The sequence below is a fragment of the Cataglyphis hispanica genome, chromosome 16, assembly GCF_021464435.1.
Source record: "Cataglyphis hispanica isolate Lineage 1 chromosome 16, ULB_Chis1_1.0, whole genome shotgun sequence".
In the NCBI taxonomy this organism is placed as follows: Eukaryota; Metazoa; Arthropoda; class Insecta; order Hymenoptera; family Formicidae; genus Cataglyphis; species Cataglyphis hispanica.
This window is the reverse complement of record NC_065969.1, coordinates 5,035,122-5,053,634: the sequence shown is the minus strand read 5'-3', so window position 1 is coordinate 5,053,634 and position 18,513 is coordinate 5,035,122. Positions and strand designations below refer to the sequence as shown.

The 18,513-nt window shown below is 35.0% G+C and overlaps 2 protein-coding genes across 2 annotated transcripts; both read right to left on the bottom strand.

Annotated features, from left to right (window-relative positions):
• Positions 1–216: 216 nt before the first annotated feature.
• LOC126855412 (glucose dehydrogenase [FAD, quinone]-like) lies at positions 217–13,620 on the bottom strand. Its single transcript, XM_050603036.1, has 9 exons — positions 13,477–13,620; positions 8,819–8,988; positions 5,381–5,624; positions 4,987–5,245; positions 4,547–4,807; positions 3,727–3,957; positions 1,613–1,940; positions 1,004–1,272; positions 217–931 (listed from the first exon to the last, which is right to left on the bottom strand). The coding sequence occupies exons 2-9, from the start codon at positions 8,986–8,988 to the stop codon at positions 888–890; spliced, it is 1,806 nt and encodes a 601-aa protein (XP_050458993.1). The 5' UTR covers positions 13,477–13,620; the 3' UTR covers positions 217–887.
• A 40-nt stretch (positions 13,621–13,660) lies between these two features.
• On the bottom strand, positions 13,661–18,295 carry LOC126855727 (uncharacterized). The gene is made up of 13 exons (XM_050603590.1): positions 18,220–18,295; positions 17,987–18,121; positions 17,687–17,779; positions 17,457–17,621; positions 17,090–17,218; positions 16,847–16,989; positions 16,381–16,427; positions 16,108–16,279; positions 15,616–16,024; positions 15,270–15,418; positions 15,057–15,171; positions 14,556–14,845; positions 13,661–14,460 (listed from the first exon to the last, which is right to left on the bottom strand). Exons 1-13 carry the CDS (start codon positions 18,293–18,295, stop codon positions 14,401–14,403), a joined length of 1,983 nt encoding a protein of 660 aa, XP_050459547.1. The 3' UTR covers positions 13,661–14,400.
• Between the last annotated feature and the right edge of the window lie 218 nt (positions 18,296–18,513).

Here is an 18,513-nt window from a genome sequence, read left to right as displayed (position 1 = left end):
TGTATTGCTAACATATATTTTCATCCAATCAGCCAAAGTTTTCCAATCCCACTTTCATTGTCGACTTTGTTTATCAACTATTGATCAAAGTTTCAATATAAAAGCGAAAATGTCAAGCTGAAAATTTTAAATTGGAAATTTTTATTCGATAAAGAAAAACACGTTAGGACGTATCTCAAGCTGACGACATATTTCGTAATACATGAGATAAAATAATTTCGCGATAAAATACTCTTTATTTGTACATTATTTTACGAAGTGATTCGTAAAAGAATACACTGCGGGCAATGTACTATTTACAGTCACGAGGTCGCTTATTCTATCTATTGTCGGTGGAAATGCAGAGGAAATCGAAATGGTCTGCTTATTAAAAATTATCGCGATTAATGAATCTGTTTGATACGAAGATACATATAATCTTTAGTAAAAAAACTTACTATAAAACAAACTTAAACGGTATACCAAATTAAAGTAGAATCAAATCCTTGTCAAAAATAGAATAAAATCTTACAAATCCTATAAGTAACTGAAAAAAGCTGTAACACTATTTTTCTCATCGACGAAATAATTTCATAGTGAAAAATTATCGTTCTTACAGAGCTCGTTTAACATATAACTTACAAAAATAGCAAGATCCTATTAATTATCAATTTTTGAAATTTCACAAGATCGCCTAAAAAATATTTGAATCTATATTTGAAGCGTATGTTATTTTCATCTACAACGGGAGAATGTAAAAATCTAAAACAGAGTAAAGCATGAATAAGAAACATCTGAAAAGTTGGGACGTTTCTTAAACTTTTTTACAATCTCGTTAAATTATCTGTGTTGCCTGGAACACAATATGTTGCAAAATGGTAAGAATCGTTCGATTGAATCGGCTCAAATCAATCGATCCAAGTTTTCTTGATAAAGTCTGCCGCTCTTTCACCTGTAACATGTATTTATTTCTGAATGCACAAAGAGAAAGAGAGTAGAAAATTAAAAAAAAAAAGTTACATACCGATCATAATCGCCGGCGCGTTTGTGTTGCCGGACGTCACCTTCGGCATAATACTCGTATCAGCCACCCTCACCCCTCGTACCCCTCTGACACGCAACTGATTATCGACCACGGCGAGAGGATCGTCCGGCGGTCCCATCTTGCAGGATCCCGCTTGATGATTTTCAGGCGCAGTGTCATGACGAATCGCGCATTCCCAGTAAGCGTCGCAGCCAAACTTAAGGTGCTCGCAGTTCTTCACGGGAGTTCGATCCAGCTCGAAACCGTACCTGAAAAGAAATTTTTATAACATTCACAATATATAAAAAAATATTGAAATATTGTTACACTTTTCTATAATTGATAAAAATAAATTATTACTTGAAAAATAAGAGAGATTTTATTTCTTCTAAGAAGGCATATGTATTTTGAAAAGTACATAAATAAAAATGTAATATTGCTTGAGTAAATAAAAAATTATAGAATTATGTAAAATATATGACAATGGAAATGTTTACTTTTTCATTTCTTATTTCATAGAACAAATAACGTTGTTTTTCTGCTGAAAAGTGTTTACTACATTTTTGTTTGCATAAAAACAGATAAAAAAAAAAAATTGAAAGTTAATACCTCTTGAGTGCTTGGGTCTCCGATAACCTGACGCTGAACTTGATAGCTTCTACGAGAGCGGCCGCGTCGTCGGCGTGAGTCAGATACTTGGGGTAGATCAGTGGCTTCGAGAGAGGATCGTTGTTTCGCAAGCGCAGATAACCGCGGCTCTTCGGATGCAGAATCGTCGGGATGATGTAGATGCTGCGATTCGACCCCTTTTTCTCACCCACCATACCGGTCTCCGCGCAATCGGCCAGGTAACCGCCGAAGATTAGCTGAACGTCGGGATGATCCTCCCTCGGATCTGCGTACTTGGTGTTTATCATTGCTGTCACCTCGGATATTCCTAGATTAACGCAATGTCATAATAAGTGCCTCGGTTTTTTGCAATTATTATATTAAAATTAATAATAAATTTTATTTCTCACAGTATTAAGAAAATAATATTTTTACAACCGTTTATTATATTTAATGAATAATCGTCCAACTCACACTGTCAACGAATCAATTTACAATTATCTAAAAAAAAAAAATATCTAAATAATTTATGATTCTTAGATTCGATAAATCACTGATTAACGAATGACATTCAGGTATTGATGCGAATCTCGCTTCGTAATTAATCACGCTTTCGGGCGTCAGTGAGAAATGTCTAATCGAGATGTGATCAGCGTCGTTTCTGCAATGCTTAACATTAATCCGAATCCGTTACCTTTACGTAATTTAATCGTTTGAATCGTGTAGCTGCGTTCATCGTAAAAGCTACGCTATTATATGCAACGTTTGCCCCGGGGCGTTTCGTGCGAGTCACCGAGAAGGGCGAGAGACACGATTTTAACACGAAGGAGTTCAGCCTCCCCCACCCCTTCCCCGAAGGGGGCTCGTTAAGAACCAACTTGGCTTGGGGCTATCGATCGTGCCGAATACTTTAAAAAACGCTCTGGGCTGTGACCGAGCCGAGTCTCGTGAAAGGACGATATACGGATACGGCGAAATATTCGTATGGATATTTCCTGAACAATTTACTCGATCCAATTCCCGACCGGCAAAATTATTCGCGCAATTTATTATTACCTCCAACGATGCCTGTCTTTGATTATTAACCATCAAAAGAAGTTTCGCGAGTGGAGCGAGAAGTTGACGCTCCCCGCAATCGACGTTGCCTAATTGAGCCCATTAATTAAATGAACGTAAAAGACGGCCTGTTTCAAACAAACTTTCTCGCGTGTACCTCCTTTCCTTATTGTTTATCGATCGACATAACACAGAGGCAAAGTGTCTGCGCTCTATGGGCCCATATAACTTCTTTCATTGTTATTACTATGCAATTTAGCTATAATGAGAATATAAATGTAGATAATAATAATGATCATAAATGACGCTCACTTTGGCAGATGAATTGTTAATATAATTTATAGGACATTCATATACACATATAAATGCCAGACATCATTGCTGATCTTATTTTTTATTAATCATACTCGTAAAATAATTGTTAATGTATTGCTAATATTTTTACACATTTATTTTTTATTATCGAATTCACTGTATCATTGAATCGTAAAACAATGCCTGAGAGATGTAATTCAAATGTAATCAATGATACATATTACATAGAAGGCATGCAAAATAGCGGCATGAGAAATCGTCGGATAATTCGCGTTGATGGATTGTAAGAGTAGAGTCACGACCGGGGGAGGCAATGGACCGACTTTAAATTGGTCCGCGCAATTCGGATGACGTTAAATAGACCTGTCGACCGGGATAAGTCACGTAATCGCGGAGCGACGAGAACGCGAACGTGACCATTGTGCAATATACTTTCACTGCTCGTGCACGAAGCCCATGAATTATCATGCCCCGAGATGCGCAACATCTTCGACACGGTAAGCAGGAAGCGGGAGAAGTGGATTGGATTACCTTAACACGATCACATTGCCCGATCAATGAAATTGCGAAGTCTAGAATCACAGTCGTTACTCCGCAAATGGGGATCGCGAATTTGTCATGTCTACTTAGCGTTTCGTGAAAATTACACAAAGAGAAAAATACTTGACGTATACTTATATTTTTTTATTCCCTTTTATATATTTTTCTATCGCGCTTAAATAATAAATATTTAGAACACTTACCTGTGCCGGACATCAGACCATCCCTGAAAAGCAGATATTCCATAGCGGTCGCCCAATTAAGAGGTGTGGTATCGGTATCATTAATGGTGAAGGTCAACGTGTAGGCGACGTGGTTGTGAAGATTCTTGCCGACACCTGGGAGATCGCGAACAACCGGTACACCCACCGCATTCAGATCCTCTCGAGGTCCTATGCCGCTGTTTAAGAGGATTTGCGGCGAATTTACGGCGCCTAAACATATGCGGCAGATGCTGATCAATTTCAAAAATTTTAATATAATCCATGTTAAATTATCTAATTATTTTTTGTGTCGCTGAATAATATTTTGCAAAAATAAAAATAATAACATTAACGTATTCATATTTCTAAATTAAAAACTCATGAAATTAATTTATCGGATAAAAAATTTATAATTAATCTTTTGCAATTTAATTAATTCTCTCCTTCATCTTTTTAATATTCTTTAACATTTAACATTTTCCTTCAATATTATTCTCCAGTTTCTCCGAGAACGTCATCGACATTCGCAATTTGTATTGTTTAAGAGAAACCAAAGATGCGATTACGATCTTTTGGAACAAATTGCGAGAGGACGAGTAATTAAGACTGACACGTATGCTGTTTCCAAACATGAAGATTTCTATATCTATAATACAGCCTTCAACATGGAGAGAAACGTATTCCGTCCTCTCCGGCTTTCCTTCGTGTCGGAATTAGGATAAATTGAGCAAGGAACGTCCCAAAGACACTCCCTTCGCTTGAATAGAAACGTTCCACCGACATGGAGCTGCTCGTTTGTTGATTAATCAGAGATGATTACCTCCGCTCACGACCACCTCCTTCGCCACCGAGACGCGTTGGGTCTTCCCGTCGTGGACGAATTCAACGCCAACCGCCCTGTTGTTCTCGTCGAAGAGGATCCTTGTCACCGTCGAGTTCAACATTATGTGAAGATTCGGACGATTCCGGGCAGGACGTAGGAAAGCTCGCGCCGTGGAAAGTCGCGAGCCATTTCTCGACGTGGCTTGAGCAATGGCAAATCCTGTGTGCGTCCGTCCATTCAGATCGACCGTGTCATATCCTGGCAGGCAGATAAGAAAAATATATTAACTTTAAAAAAATGTCATTTCTTTATTTTTTAAGAGAGAAAAAACATATAAAGATAATTTTACTATATAATTTCGCAATTGTATTCTCAATCAATCTTGGTAGAAGCAAGATCTTTGCGAGAAAACTAATCGATTCAAGTTATAAATGTACCTAATTCTTTTCCAGCCTCCAGAAGAGCGAAACTTAATGGAGGATGATAGGGAAACTGCATGACCGTGAGCGGTCCGCCGACACCGTGATAACCGTAATCCATGTTGTTCACTTGTTGATTATCCTCGCTCCTTATAAAATACGGAAGGACATCGCGATAAGACCATCCGACATTACCAAGCCTGGCCCAATCATCGTAATCTTTGCGCGATCCTCTCATATACATCATCCCGTTCATGACGCTGGTACCACCGAGAACCTAAATAATTTTACATTTTGCATTTAATATATACCTCCAAATAATATATATAAAAAGATTTTATATTAAATTATATTTAATACAAAATTATATTTATTTTAATTAAAATATATTTCAATTAAATGCGCTACGTACTTTCCCTCTAGGCCAATAACATTTTCTGTTCTCCTTATTTAAGCAAGCCCCGTCCTCGCTCTCGGTAGAGTATTGCCAGTCGATATCGCTGCCGATGAAGTTGAAGAAGAACGAGGGTATCTGAGTGCCCGTCGGCTCGTCCAATCCAGCTTCCAGCAGCAACACCGAGAATCTCGGTTCCTCCGATAATCTGGCCGCGACAGTCGCCCCCGCGCTACCACCACCGATCACTACGAAGTCGTACCTTGAAGAAGAGAAATTATCGAATATAAATTATATTGAATATTCGTCGAGACGGATAAAATAACAAAGTTTCAAAGAATATACAGAATTTTTACAGATTTCGCAAAATGCCTGTCCCTCTCCGCCCCATCTGACGTTTCGAAAGTAAGATTGTCGTGTCGCGGAAGATTACTCGGTTTCGACGCGATTTTGCGGCGCATGCAAATTTACGAAAGACATGTTAATTAGCGGAATCGTGTTATTAAGTGATCTCTTTACCATACGAATTAGAAACCGGGTTAAAGGGGCAGCGAGCATTATGTGGCGTAACAGCGTAAGCATTAAATATATCTCTTTGCTTCCCTCGTATCTACACGCATCTGTCACATTCCTTTAAAACATATGCAAACGGAGCAAATTTGTCATCGAGATTAACGAACCACGCAAATTAGATTACCATTAAATTAAATTATTTTTTCTCGCGTAATAAATTTTTCTTCCTTCATTAAGTGTGCAACAAAATTAATAATTAATAGGGTTATTAATAATATAATAAGCCATATATATCTTGATATTTAATTACGCTGGTAAATATATACTTTATTTTTTTTTTTTTAATTTTGCTGAACTAATGAACATTACGCCATCGACATTGGCAAATTTGATTGATTCTGCGTTCCATCGAGGCTTTATTCGTTGGGAGACAGTACACCCTTTCCCTTCTAGCCTCTGCCGGCATCTCGGGCGAAAGGTGGATTTCTCAGGAGGTCGTTCGCGGGACGCGATCGTATATGTTCTCTCAGTTCTGAACGGCGTGCCCATATCCGCGTGTACATGTGTACGGGACAATGACATACTTTTACGAGCGAAACTCGATAGAACGATGTATAGAATCCTATGGAGCGTCTTGACGGTCTATTACTCTTTTCTCATCAGCTGATATACAGCTCCGAGTAATTCGATCGGACTCGATCTTTCCCTTTTATAATCTCGCGTGTGTCTTTTAAATACATATTATTACATATAATTACATATACGGTAAAAGATAAAAATTTCTGCAAATTGAAAAATGCAAATGATTACCGAGATCTTACTTTTCAAGTTTATTTTAATTTCAAATTTGATCAAATCAACTTTCTCATGTTGGAAATTAAGGATTTTCGAAAAGATGAGATAATCATCTCTCTCGCGTATTCAAAGGAACTGTAGCTGAAAAGGAAAGGTAATCCTTTTGTGTGGGAGATTGGATTACGGAATCGAGAGAGAAATTAATCCCGAATAATCCAGTCAAGAGAAACGCGAGAAATTCATGTTTAATTATCGGTCTAGCAATAGTTGCAACAACGTTGTTTGACGTTGATGAGGTAATTCCTTATAATTGTTAAGCACGTTAATACTCGACCAGAATGCATGTATCGTTATGTTTCGTATGTCGGATTACTGTCAAAGAGCGCGCTTGATAGAGATTTAGTGGCAGTTAGTCGAGCGGGTAGTGATTATTGAAAGATAGATTATCTTTTTCTCTTTTTTCTTTTTTTTAATTTTTTTATTTGTCAACAGCGAATATGTTCACATTTTTTCACGCCTCTAATAAAAAATTTATGTCTTATACTTTACTTTATTTCATTAGACAGAGATCTCACAATTATAGATTCTATTGGAAAAATTATACTCTCTTGAATATTCTATAATAGATATATTAAACTTCTTAAGTGAAACACGATGCAAGCAAAATGTCAGTTTGCCTTTTATCGCTACCACCTTTAACTTTAATTCTTAAAAATTACGAGATGCTTAAGTGCTCATATAAATAAACGGTGTTTCTCATACGTACATATATATTTATCAAAATGCCAAATGACTCAGGTCCATCTAATCGCTAGGGACAATCGTATGTAAAGATAGATCGAGGCCTTAATTGAAAACCCATAATCAAACCTGTTTTCATCTTCACTAAACGAGTTTTTGTACGCATGAATAGGCCTTGCGTTCGATCCATACTTTTTTTTTGTTAAGACAATCGTGATTTCACGGATTAGTTTAATACGTTCTTAACGTTATGAATAATTTAATTAATAAATGCGAAACATAAATATTAAATGATGAAACGTGACTAAAAAAAATTTAATTTTTTTATGAAAAGGAAAAACTTTGTACAGCCGATAAAAAAAATATAGACAGGTTGATTAAATTTTATTTCTATCGCGTCTTATGTCTTGTATTTTATCTTTACATTTTTATATTTTCTCTCATTAGAAAGATTGCAGGCGGCACATTTTCGAGAAGCTTCCCGCGTATATAAAAGTTGCTCCTTTCGCGTGTCGGCGCGATGGTACGCGTCGATGCGACGACCAGATGTGACGCAACAAGAGACGCATTGGAACAATGGGCCGCGGTATTACGTACATACGTGCGTACATACAACGATTTCGCAGGATAGAGACGTGCATGGATGCTCATTTCCGAGTGAGGAGGTAAAGAAGAGAGGAGCATCAGACTCCGGGTTCCTACGATATTACGTGAACAATCATGCGTATGTACAGACCGTATTTAAGATTCGTCGTGGAATGAGAGCTTCCCGCGTTCTTCGCTCTCGCGAATCGCGGAAGAAATCTCTCTCGTCAATAAATGTCAGGAGATCCCAGGAGAATCGCACGTAAAACAGACGACATGTCATTATCTTCAATGTACAGATGTACACAATGCATTGTAGCCTTACATTTGCGCGAGATAAGATACTTGGTCGATTCACCCTCGTATCTCTCGACCTCGGTAAAGTAATTAGACAATAGGAAACAAGGAAATACTACCTTGCGATTTCTAAATCCGTCGTGTTATCCGGATAATCGTAGATAACTGTGATAGCACCGAGCAGATTGACAGCAACGGATATACACGTAATTTAACGAGTTGATTCGTGAATTTTTTCAACGGACGACGCTCGAGAGATTAAATTTAGATTAAGATTTAATTTTAGACGAGTCATTTCATTAGAAAAACGCGCGCATGATTGCCACATGCATATTACGTTAATAATGTTTTTTTTTATACATATATCTCGACGCGTGAGTACACTCGTTATCGCGCAATCGCCGAAAGAAATCGCCTTAAGGTGGGGTCGATCGATTCTCTTTCTCATTTACCCGTGACCTATTTATTCGATTTCAACAATCACTTCGTTTATATGATGACCTCCTTATTAGTCACATCACTTACCTCGCATTGGCATTGTTCCGCGTTGCAGGTCTGTTACACGGGTCCTCCAGATCGCACTGGCTACGTAAAAAGACCTCGAGCAATCCCATAAAGAGCATAAAGGATGTCCCGCCGCATGTCGAGGCCAATGTGGGTCCTGAGGACGGAGTCAATGGGCAGTTGCAACTCATCTGGAACATAGATCATTTATTCTTTCCTTGTACACAAATGATGATTTCGGCGAGAAATTAATTTTGTTACGTCTCTCGCTTTAAAATAAAATCACTTTGATGGGAGATTTAATTGCAATTTTCTCGAATAAAATCTTGTTTTTATATTGCTTTAATATAGATAAGGAAAGAAATATTTATTAAATGGTGGAGAATTTTCATTTCGACGAAGACATTTTACTTGCGGATGCTTTTAACAGCACTAGAACTTAAATGTTTGATATTCATATTATATTATTATATTTACGTAAAATATATACGATAAATATAGAATTAAAAAAATTAATAATTTTTATTCAAATTAGCGATAATTATTCAGTGCTAACAATTATTGGCGCATTCTTCTTTTATCATCAGTTACAATTTTTCGAATAGTTCGAATGCAGCTATTAACTTGCATAATGCAACGAAAATAATATTTCTTCATTCAGCGAAGAAGTTGAAGCATGTAAACAATATTTCTCGAACAGTCATGCACCGGTGCTTCCACTTCGACAAGAACGTTTATCTTCGATCCGACCCGATTATGAAGCAAGTTTCGCTCCGAAATGGAAAACAAAAACCTGAGAACGAGAGTGAGAGCGCTCATACCTGCCCATCATAATCGTAACGAAGGTGTAATGGGCCCCGTAATAGAGTATGTTCAGTTGTAAATTCATTCAGTTCTGTCGGCGCGATTCAAAACGAACGTGAGCGATTCCTCACGATGCACGTGCTTTCTATAACGCAATCACCGCGTCCCTTGAATGCACACTCTCCATGTGTGTGTGTGTGTGTGTACCGGTGAAACTCTTTTTTTCTTTTTTTACACCGCTTTTGTTTCCTCTTCCGACATTTCTCACAGTCGGATGCATAATCGCGTGAGGCGTAACGGGCCGAATATCTGCGAGAATGAAGCGTGACGATGCACGCGGATGCTCCAATTTTCGGCGAAGAAAAGATGAGAGATTTTTGCGTGAAAAAAAAACTGCAATATTTTTCTTTTATTGAAAAAGAAAAGAAGATTTTAGATATCAAGATCAATAGCACTGTAAATATAGTTTAACATTCGCGATCATTTACGATATTTGAAAGATATGCGCAAGCTTATGATATCTTGCTATGCAGCAAATCACATATTTATTATATTTAAAAAAGATACACTTATGTATTTTTTTTTTAATTTATAAGCTCTAGATTCAATAAAATGAAAAATAATTAATTTATTCTGTCAAAGAAAATAAGTTTTCTTTTTCAAGATTAATAAATTATATTCTCCCTTTGCTCGAGTTTGCAATTAACCGATTTCTTAATGAGACGCAATCTTTATCAAAGCCAAAGTGAATCTTATATGACATAATACATATACAATGAAGAGGTAAGGAAACAGAAAAAGAAGGTAAAATAGCATAACTTTCGTAATCGATGGCGAGACATGCGGTTCTCGGTCAGTGAACGTAACGGTGTTGAGACTGAAGGAGCGTACACATTCGCGAGAAGCGTGTAGCCGCAGCCGAATATTCGTGCTTCTGCGATTATACTAAAGTATCTTAATGTATCAACCGCAGTAGCTGAAGGTAATAAACAAAGTTTATAAACAAAGATTATAAATAAAGGCAATCAAACCCCGAAGAAGGGGAAGCTAATTTTACGATTTATTTACAGTGAGAGGAAAGTGAGAAGGTAAATAAAAATGGACGCCAGTGTTTACTGATGTTTTATACATATGCTTGTAAGAGGTTTTTCTTTTCGAAAAATTATAATATAATTTTGTAATATAAAATTTTCAATAAAACATACGATCCAGATTATTAAATCAGACTTTTATTTATTACATACGGGACGCGAGACATTAATAAATCTTTCGATCAAATCGCGCAGCGTCCCAGTTCGCTTGAATATCTTTCGTCCGAAATGGAAAATCGCAGTGTAGAAGGCATTTTCGATTATCTGGAGTAATGGAAATATAGTTTTGCGCAACTTGATCGTCATTCGTGCGTTCATCACTGAGAAATTGCTCATTCGTCGCAATTCAAGCAATTCTAAAACACATCTCTTTTCCTATTTTACTCGATTTATCGCAATATTCAAATATACAATTACAAATACAAGTCTCTCTCTCTCTCTCTCTCTCTCTCTCTTTCCTTTTAGAATTTGCAATTGAATTTTGAGGACTGTCATCAGTTTAATTTCTTTAAGACTTTTGACAATTTTCATCTCCGTAATTGAAATGAGCAATTTGTGTAGTCGTAATATTTATGATTTGTACGCTGGAATTTTCTCTAACTACGTGATATTATGTTCTAATGAGATCTTGCATGTACGTTAAATGACATTTTAGATTTTTAATTATCGGTTGATATATGTATTACACGTAATGTCGTGTCGCATATAAATCAGTAAGCCTTGTAACAGTTTACAGCTCGATCGCTGTAATGATTGTTTGCACGGAAATGTTTATATAGTACACACGAAGCTATTTATCGGAATTGATGTAACTTAGAAAAACTCATTATCGCCATCGTTAACAAGGCAGTATTATGGCAAAGTATCATTTCTCGCAAAAAAAGTTGCTCTATTCGTCGGCATGCTTCTCGATTCTCGGGCGCGAAAATGTACACATTACACGTTACATGTTTCCCCAACATGCTTTTCCGCGTCATGTTCTTCCATTTCGTTATTCTCATTTGTATCACATGTATATGTGCATCACATATACGTGTATTTCATATTTCGGCGGATGTTGAAGTTTTTGAGTATGACATTGCGCAATATATGATTACGATGATCTCAATTGACTTCTTTAGCTCTCTTTCTTTCTCTTTTCGGGATAATTTTAATTTTTATATAATTACTTTTCTCAAAATAAATTTTAATTTTTATATAATTACTTTTCTCAAAATAAACCGACAAATTTCACTGCTATTCAATATAAGATAGAAGGATATTTTATTCTACATGCATATATATCTGCTTGATTGCTTTTTGATGAATGTCATTCTAAGATTATTGCAAAATCTTTAAAGCCCGTATTGAATTGTGCTTTAGAATATTTTTCTCTCTAAAGAGCTTTATTCATTTCATTGGATAATTTATCATTTTCACATTTATATCTATTACGTATACAGTTATAACTTCTATTACAATATTTTATCACATATTTGAAAATTATAATAAAATTAAATTTTATACCAATAAACAGAAATATAAAAGAAAAATATTTATTATTTAAAGATTAAAGGAAAATATCAATAGAGTATTTACTGTCAATATTACCGTTGCTTCATTTCACGCACATCTTTTATATAATTTCCCGATATAATCTTTAAAAATATCGATCTTGTTTATATTTCAAGAGCCCCGGGAGTGTCATATTCTGCTGATAAACTTGAGAGACAAGTTATATTGCATATTTGACGAGAGAAAGAGACACCGTATGTAGCACGACAGTTGTAACTTTTCAAGGGAAAGGTGGATTGATCGCTTAATGCCAAGGTATACTTTAGTAAATTAACCCACACAACTCGGCAATGATTCGTAGCCGCCTTTATTCGAAAGGATAAGACTTTATAATTAATTAAAATACATTATGACTTATTTTGCAATGACAGAAATATATCGAGCATAAAATACATATTAAACACATAAAGATGCAATTTAAATATGCATTCATTTTATCCTTAGTAATATAAAAGATGTGCGTGAAATGAAGCAACGGTAATATTGACAGTAAATACTCTATTGATATTTTCCTTTAATTTTTAAATAATAAATATCTTTCTTTTATATTTCTGTTTATTGGTATAAAATTTAATTTTATTATAATTTTCAAATATGTGATAAAATATTGTAATAGTATAAATATCATTATTCATTTTATCATCAATATAAATATTGCAAGATATTTTCTTCATTTTATCATCAGTATAAATATCAATAAGATATCTGTATAATATTTATACAAATACATATACTGCAATAATAAAATAAATTCGAATATCGCGTTCCTCTCTTCGATTGACAGACGCTCGTCGACTGATTCATTGTCAAACATTTCTTGCATATATATTAGATGAGAGAAAATAATTGTATAATTAAAATAATTAAGTAATTATATAATAAAAATAATTATATCGTCAATGAATTAAATTATATTTACTTGGAAGAATTTTTAATTTTTTGTCATAATAAATTTTTCCTATTTTCCGACAAATATTAATTAAAATTGACGATTTCTCTATATTTTTTAATGAACATAATAATATGAGAAAAAAATAAAAATAATTGACTAATTAATTCTTATTGATAATAATTAATGCGGATAATTCATAAAGATGCAACTCACGCGCATCAATCGTTTTTCCTTTTATTGAAATATTATCTTTTACAGCATCGAAATCTCTGTTTATAAAGTATACTGGTTTCTCGGATACAGCCAATATATCGAAGCGAATAAAAAAAAAGACTTACCTTTCGAGGATGATCACCCCGTATCCTTCGAAAGATATTTGTTGGATTGGAGAACCTGCAGAACACAGAGCGCGAAAAGGATGCGACGAGAGATAGAGAACTGGTAGCTCGCGGTACCGCGATCAACGGCCGACTAGACCGGTACCATTCCCCATCGTCGTGCTAATATTCGACAACTTCCACCACTTCCCTGCCCTTCCTGTCTCTCTTCTGCTTCGTAGAAACTTGTAGAAGCAGTTTCGGGAACTTACGTGGTGGTGCGATTAGTTCAGTCACGAGAAGATTTCATGGTGACGAGCGATGAAAACAAGAGGCAATAATTAAATGATTAAATAGTCTTAAAGATGTTTTAATGGCGAAGAAATTATTCGGTGTGTATTATCATTCTAATGGCTTACATAAACAAGCTTACATAATGTCGTTATTCTAATGGAAAAATATTTATTAGATAGATATAATATAGAGAAGACAAAAATTAAAATATTGAGTGAAAGATAAAAATCTAAAATCTGAATTCAATTAACTCGTTTATAACGCGATTAGAACATAATAAAAGTATCTCATACGAGATACATTCTCTCGCAAATAGCGACTATTAAGATTACTATTGTTCTTCAAAATATATAAAATATTTCGTTATCATTGTATTGTATTTGCTGATCGTACTCCCGGGTTGATAATCATAGAAGAATTTTGACATTTACAAAAACGATCTTACCCCATAGAACGGAAGAGGAAATATAACGATATAATAAAGAGGCAATAAAAATCATTCATGCGCTCAAACATAACGAAATCGTTTCCTATCACGATTCCGTCATTTTTGATATTGCTGTCGTGGCTTTAATATTCGTTATAATACGCTTAGTTGTCATTATTATTATAAGCATAATAAGGAGATGTCTCTTGTGGAAGAGGATGACATTATTGTACGTTCGTTTCCTCGTCTGCCTTATCGAGGGGAAATGTGAATGGAATATCCGACTGAAACCGAAATTAGGAACCGGTTTGCATCTTTTGCAAGTCATGAGGAACGAGATAAAAATATTGCATTGCCATTTGCCATATGCGAAGCATACCTGATTCTCCTCGTTCAACGAATCGTTCAAAATCTTATTTAAAAGAAATTCTTCATACTCGCGTTCTGATTTGTCAATGTAGTCAACGGATATTGTGTCGTAAGGATAGTTTGCAAGGCCATAAAGTTTCTCATCTCGAGAACTGTAATCACTTTGTCCCGTTGTAATAGATGGATGGAACGTAGCATTATTATTGTCCACGAATCGTGTTACAGAAATTCGACTTCTATTTTCGTCGCCAATTTGACTTTTCACAAAAGTTCCTATGTCAGCCGCCGTATAATTTCCATCTGTATAAATATCAATTGTGTATCGTTAAAATCAGTACACAATTTTAGCAACTAATTTACTTTCGAATTAAATCGATAAGTTTTTGTTATCGAAGATCTTTGATGATATCGAATAATGGCTATTAAATCATTTTCTTAAGAGAATTCTCTTAAGAGATTTCGTTCAGACATTATATGCGACATAATGTAAGATTGTCAGAATTATTCTTACACGAATTATCCATTGCAGAATCAGCGATGCTTGATTTGAATTCTTGTTCATGCGTTGATTCCGACTCAGACCGTTTCAGATCATGAATCATAAATAGCAGTCCCTGCTCGTAGTCCTGTATGGCTCGAATATAATGGATTAAATCATTATCATGCCAATTTTCTATCTTTACGGAGAGTACAATAAATTTTTAATTCCTTGAAGCGTACTCACGTAATAATAATTGTCCGATTCTTCGTGAATATTTGGTGGAATAGTATTTGTCTTTCTCATCGCGGAAAAATTCGTATAATAACTGGACGAATCATTGATATATTTATCCATTTTGTTGTCTATAATTGTCGAGATATTATCCTTCGTATCTAAAAGAGTGTATTTCCATTTTATTTTTTTTCTCAAAACGCACTTTCCTTTATATAAAAAAAGTTGAAAGTACAAAAATAGTATTTAAAACAATTCATTATTTAAATAATTCAAATAAATTCTTATCTTCGAATGACTCAAATTTTTTAATTTTTATTACGATAACCATTTATTGATCCTCAGTTAACGTGAATACCTATAAATGTTAATTCTGGCAAGGATATTAAAGCTGTTGCCTCGTTAAAAGGACGATCAAATGTATTAATAAAAACCGGAAGGAATTGTCCTCGTCCTATTACCACCGGCACATATGGCGGCAGTAAAATCCTGTGCGGTTCCTGTGGTTCCCATGCATCGTTATCCTCGTCGTCTATATCTGGCGATATCGGATACGGATCGTTCTTTATCCAGATCGGATAATTTCCGAGAAACTTAATGTCTTCAAACACCATGGGAAGTGGCAAGGTGTTGTTGCTTGCTATATAGATCTTTGGCATCTCTAATCTTTTCGTATCACCCGACGTAGTTAACTCAATCTTTTCTTCGACAGGCAAACCTGCCGGAGAAGTTGCATCGTTTGACAAGTCAGCGAGTTTAGAAGTAATCTAGAAAAATTATTAAATTTTAATGTTTCTATGTTCCATATTTTTCAAATAGCAATATTTATATATTTTCTTTTTTAAATTACCTTAATAACATCGGTGGAATTGTTCGTCGATAGTTTATTGTAATTCCACCAAAATTGAGAATAAGGTAGCGTCAAATCCGGTTGGTTTGTTGATGTCTTGAACGATTTCGTGATTAGATTTCTTGTAGTTGCGGCTTGTCGATGAGTCAATGAATCTTCCGTGTCAAGTATTCTATGTAAAGAATGCAATAGAGTAAATAATTTTCAAAGTAAATTAATGCTCGTATTCATAAAATATTGATTTATAGCAGGAAAGGTTCGTGATTAACTTACGTGGCTGTCGTATGGCGTAAACTTTGCGTTGAAGTCGTCAAAGTCGGCTGAAAACATAAGCAAATTTTTTTGTCTCTTGAATTTTTCCCAGATCCTTAACTTGTACGAAAAAAAAATATTTTTTATCTTTTTCTCTATAATTGGATAACTCGTCTGTAAATTGATTCTTTTCTCCTCTTCTTGACCAATTACCTCGTTTTCCATTTGCATCAAGGATTTTCTGACTAGGGGTTGCTCGGCGTCCTACGCGCGCACACACACACACACATTTTGTTTCTATCAAAATCTATTTAGTAGATATTCTTTGTGATTTTGTGTCAAATATATTGATCGTCAGAATTCAAGAAAAGACTAAATTAAGTTGATATCAAAAATATTTTGGTTTGTTTTTTTTTTGCTCTTTGGAATTACAGCAAATTTCATACACACGTTTTGCGCAAACGCTAAAGTTTACGAAATAAATTACCTCATCCGACGACGTCATAATTGTACGACATGATCTCTGGATGATACAGTTAAAACCTTTGCAAGGACCTACAATTCGTACTATGCATTTTTGCGATCGCGGACAAATCCAGCCGTAACAGTACTTGCTGATTAGCACGTCTTCTACGAATAAAAGAATCATCAAATCATTACATATATTTATATATATAATGTATATTATTGTAAATGAGTGAGAGCATAGAGTTTTTTATCACAAACAGACCGATGGTAAGCGCGCAATCAGATACATGCGGGCACCATGGATTAGAACAATATTCTTTTCGTCGTAAGAAACACTCGTATTCCGAGGTGCAGTTCAAACTTCTACATTCGTCGAACAAAATCTGCACGTCTGCAAACAATTTGTCTTTATTATGCATTAATCTGATACTGCATAATTCTTTGTAAATTTCGCGAATAAGTATTTTGATCAAATATGTTAAAGCGCAACAACTTGCAATAAATGCATAATAAATTTATGAAAATTTATATATATATATATATATATATATATATACTGTCAAAGCAAAAAAATTTATGAAAATATTAATAAGAATAAATCAAATCTTATTCAGTATTTGTTGGTGAACCTGCTGAGGCTATGCAGCTTCTGATAAGCTTGCAGGGTGGATTGATGCAATGGGTTTCTCGCAAGATGCAATGTTTTCCAGAAGGACACTTAAAGCCGACGCAAGAAGCTGCACCCTCATAATATTCCTTTTCTGATACACAACGCGCTATTTGCAGCTTGCATCCTGAAAAAAGTTCAGTTTTAATAATATCATTTTTTATTTTCCAAAAAAATGTAAATATTTAACACCTGTATCCCAGTGGCAGTCTCTAACTTTAATAATGCATATGTGTCCTTTGTTGCAGCGAACAGTGTCGCACGTTGGAGGTCCTCTCAATGATTCTGAAAATAAATATAACTGCATCACAAATATTTATATTTACACAAGTTGCATAATGATACCTGTATAATTAATTTAAAATATTTTAAATTGAGTAAGAGAAAGGCCAATCGAGTTTTAGAAAGATTACCAAAAGATATCAATGTAAAAATAAGAATGTATACATTTTGGACAGGATTCTCTTAAGAAAGGATTCTCTTAACATTTACCTTTTCTAGACTTGGAACAGTACAACATTCCGGGACAAGGTGGATCGTTGCACCAAAACCTCCGTTTGATGCATTGACTGCCGCGCTCGCAATGTAGATGAGCGCATCCTTTCGAATACTCTTCTCCCGATTCTTCTATGTTTACAATTTTGAAAACAATTTTTTAGATTTAAAGTACATATATACGTAGGTATATAAAATTTTATAGAATTTTAAATTATATATAAATATACCTTTTATGTAAAGACTTCCGAAATGTAGAAGAAAAAAGAACCAAGTTAAGTAGATAAAAATGAACTTGCGTCTCATGATGACAGTGACGATTAAACTTCATTTATTTCAATGCGCAGCGCACCTGTGCCAACGTAGCTATAGATGTAATAGCATGTAATGTAAACGCGATTGTAACGAGAGCCACTGCGAAAGCATATTGTGTCAATACAGTATCGTTAACATCTGTCTTTAAAAGCACTTGTCATTGAAAAAGTTGAAAGAAAAAAATAACTTGCAAAAAGAATATGTATAAA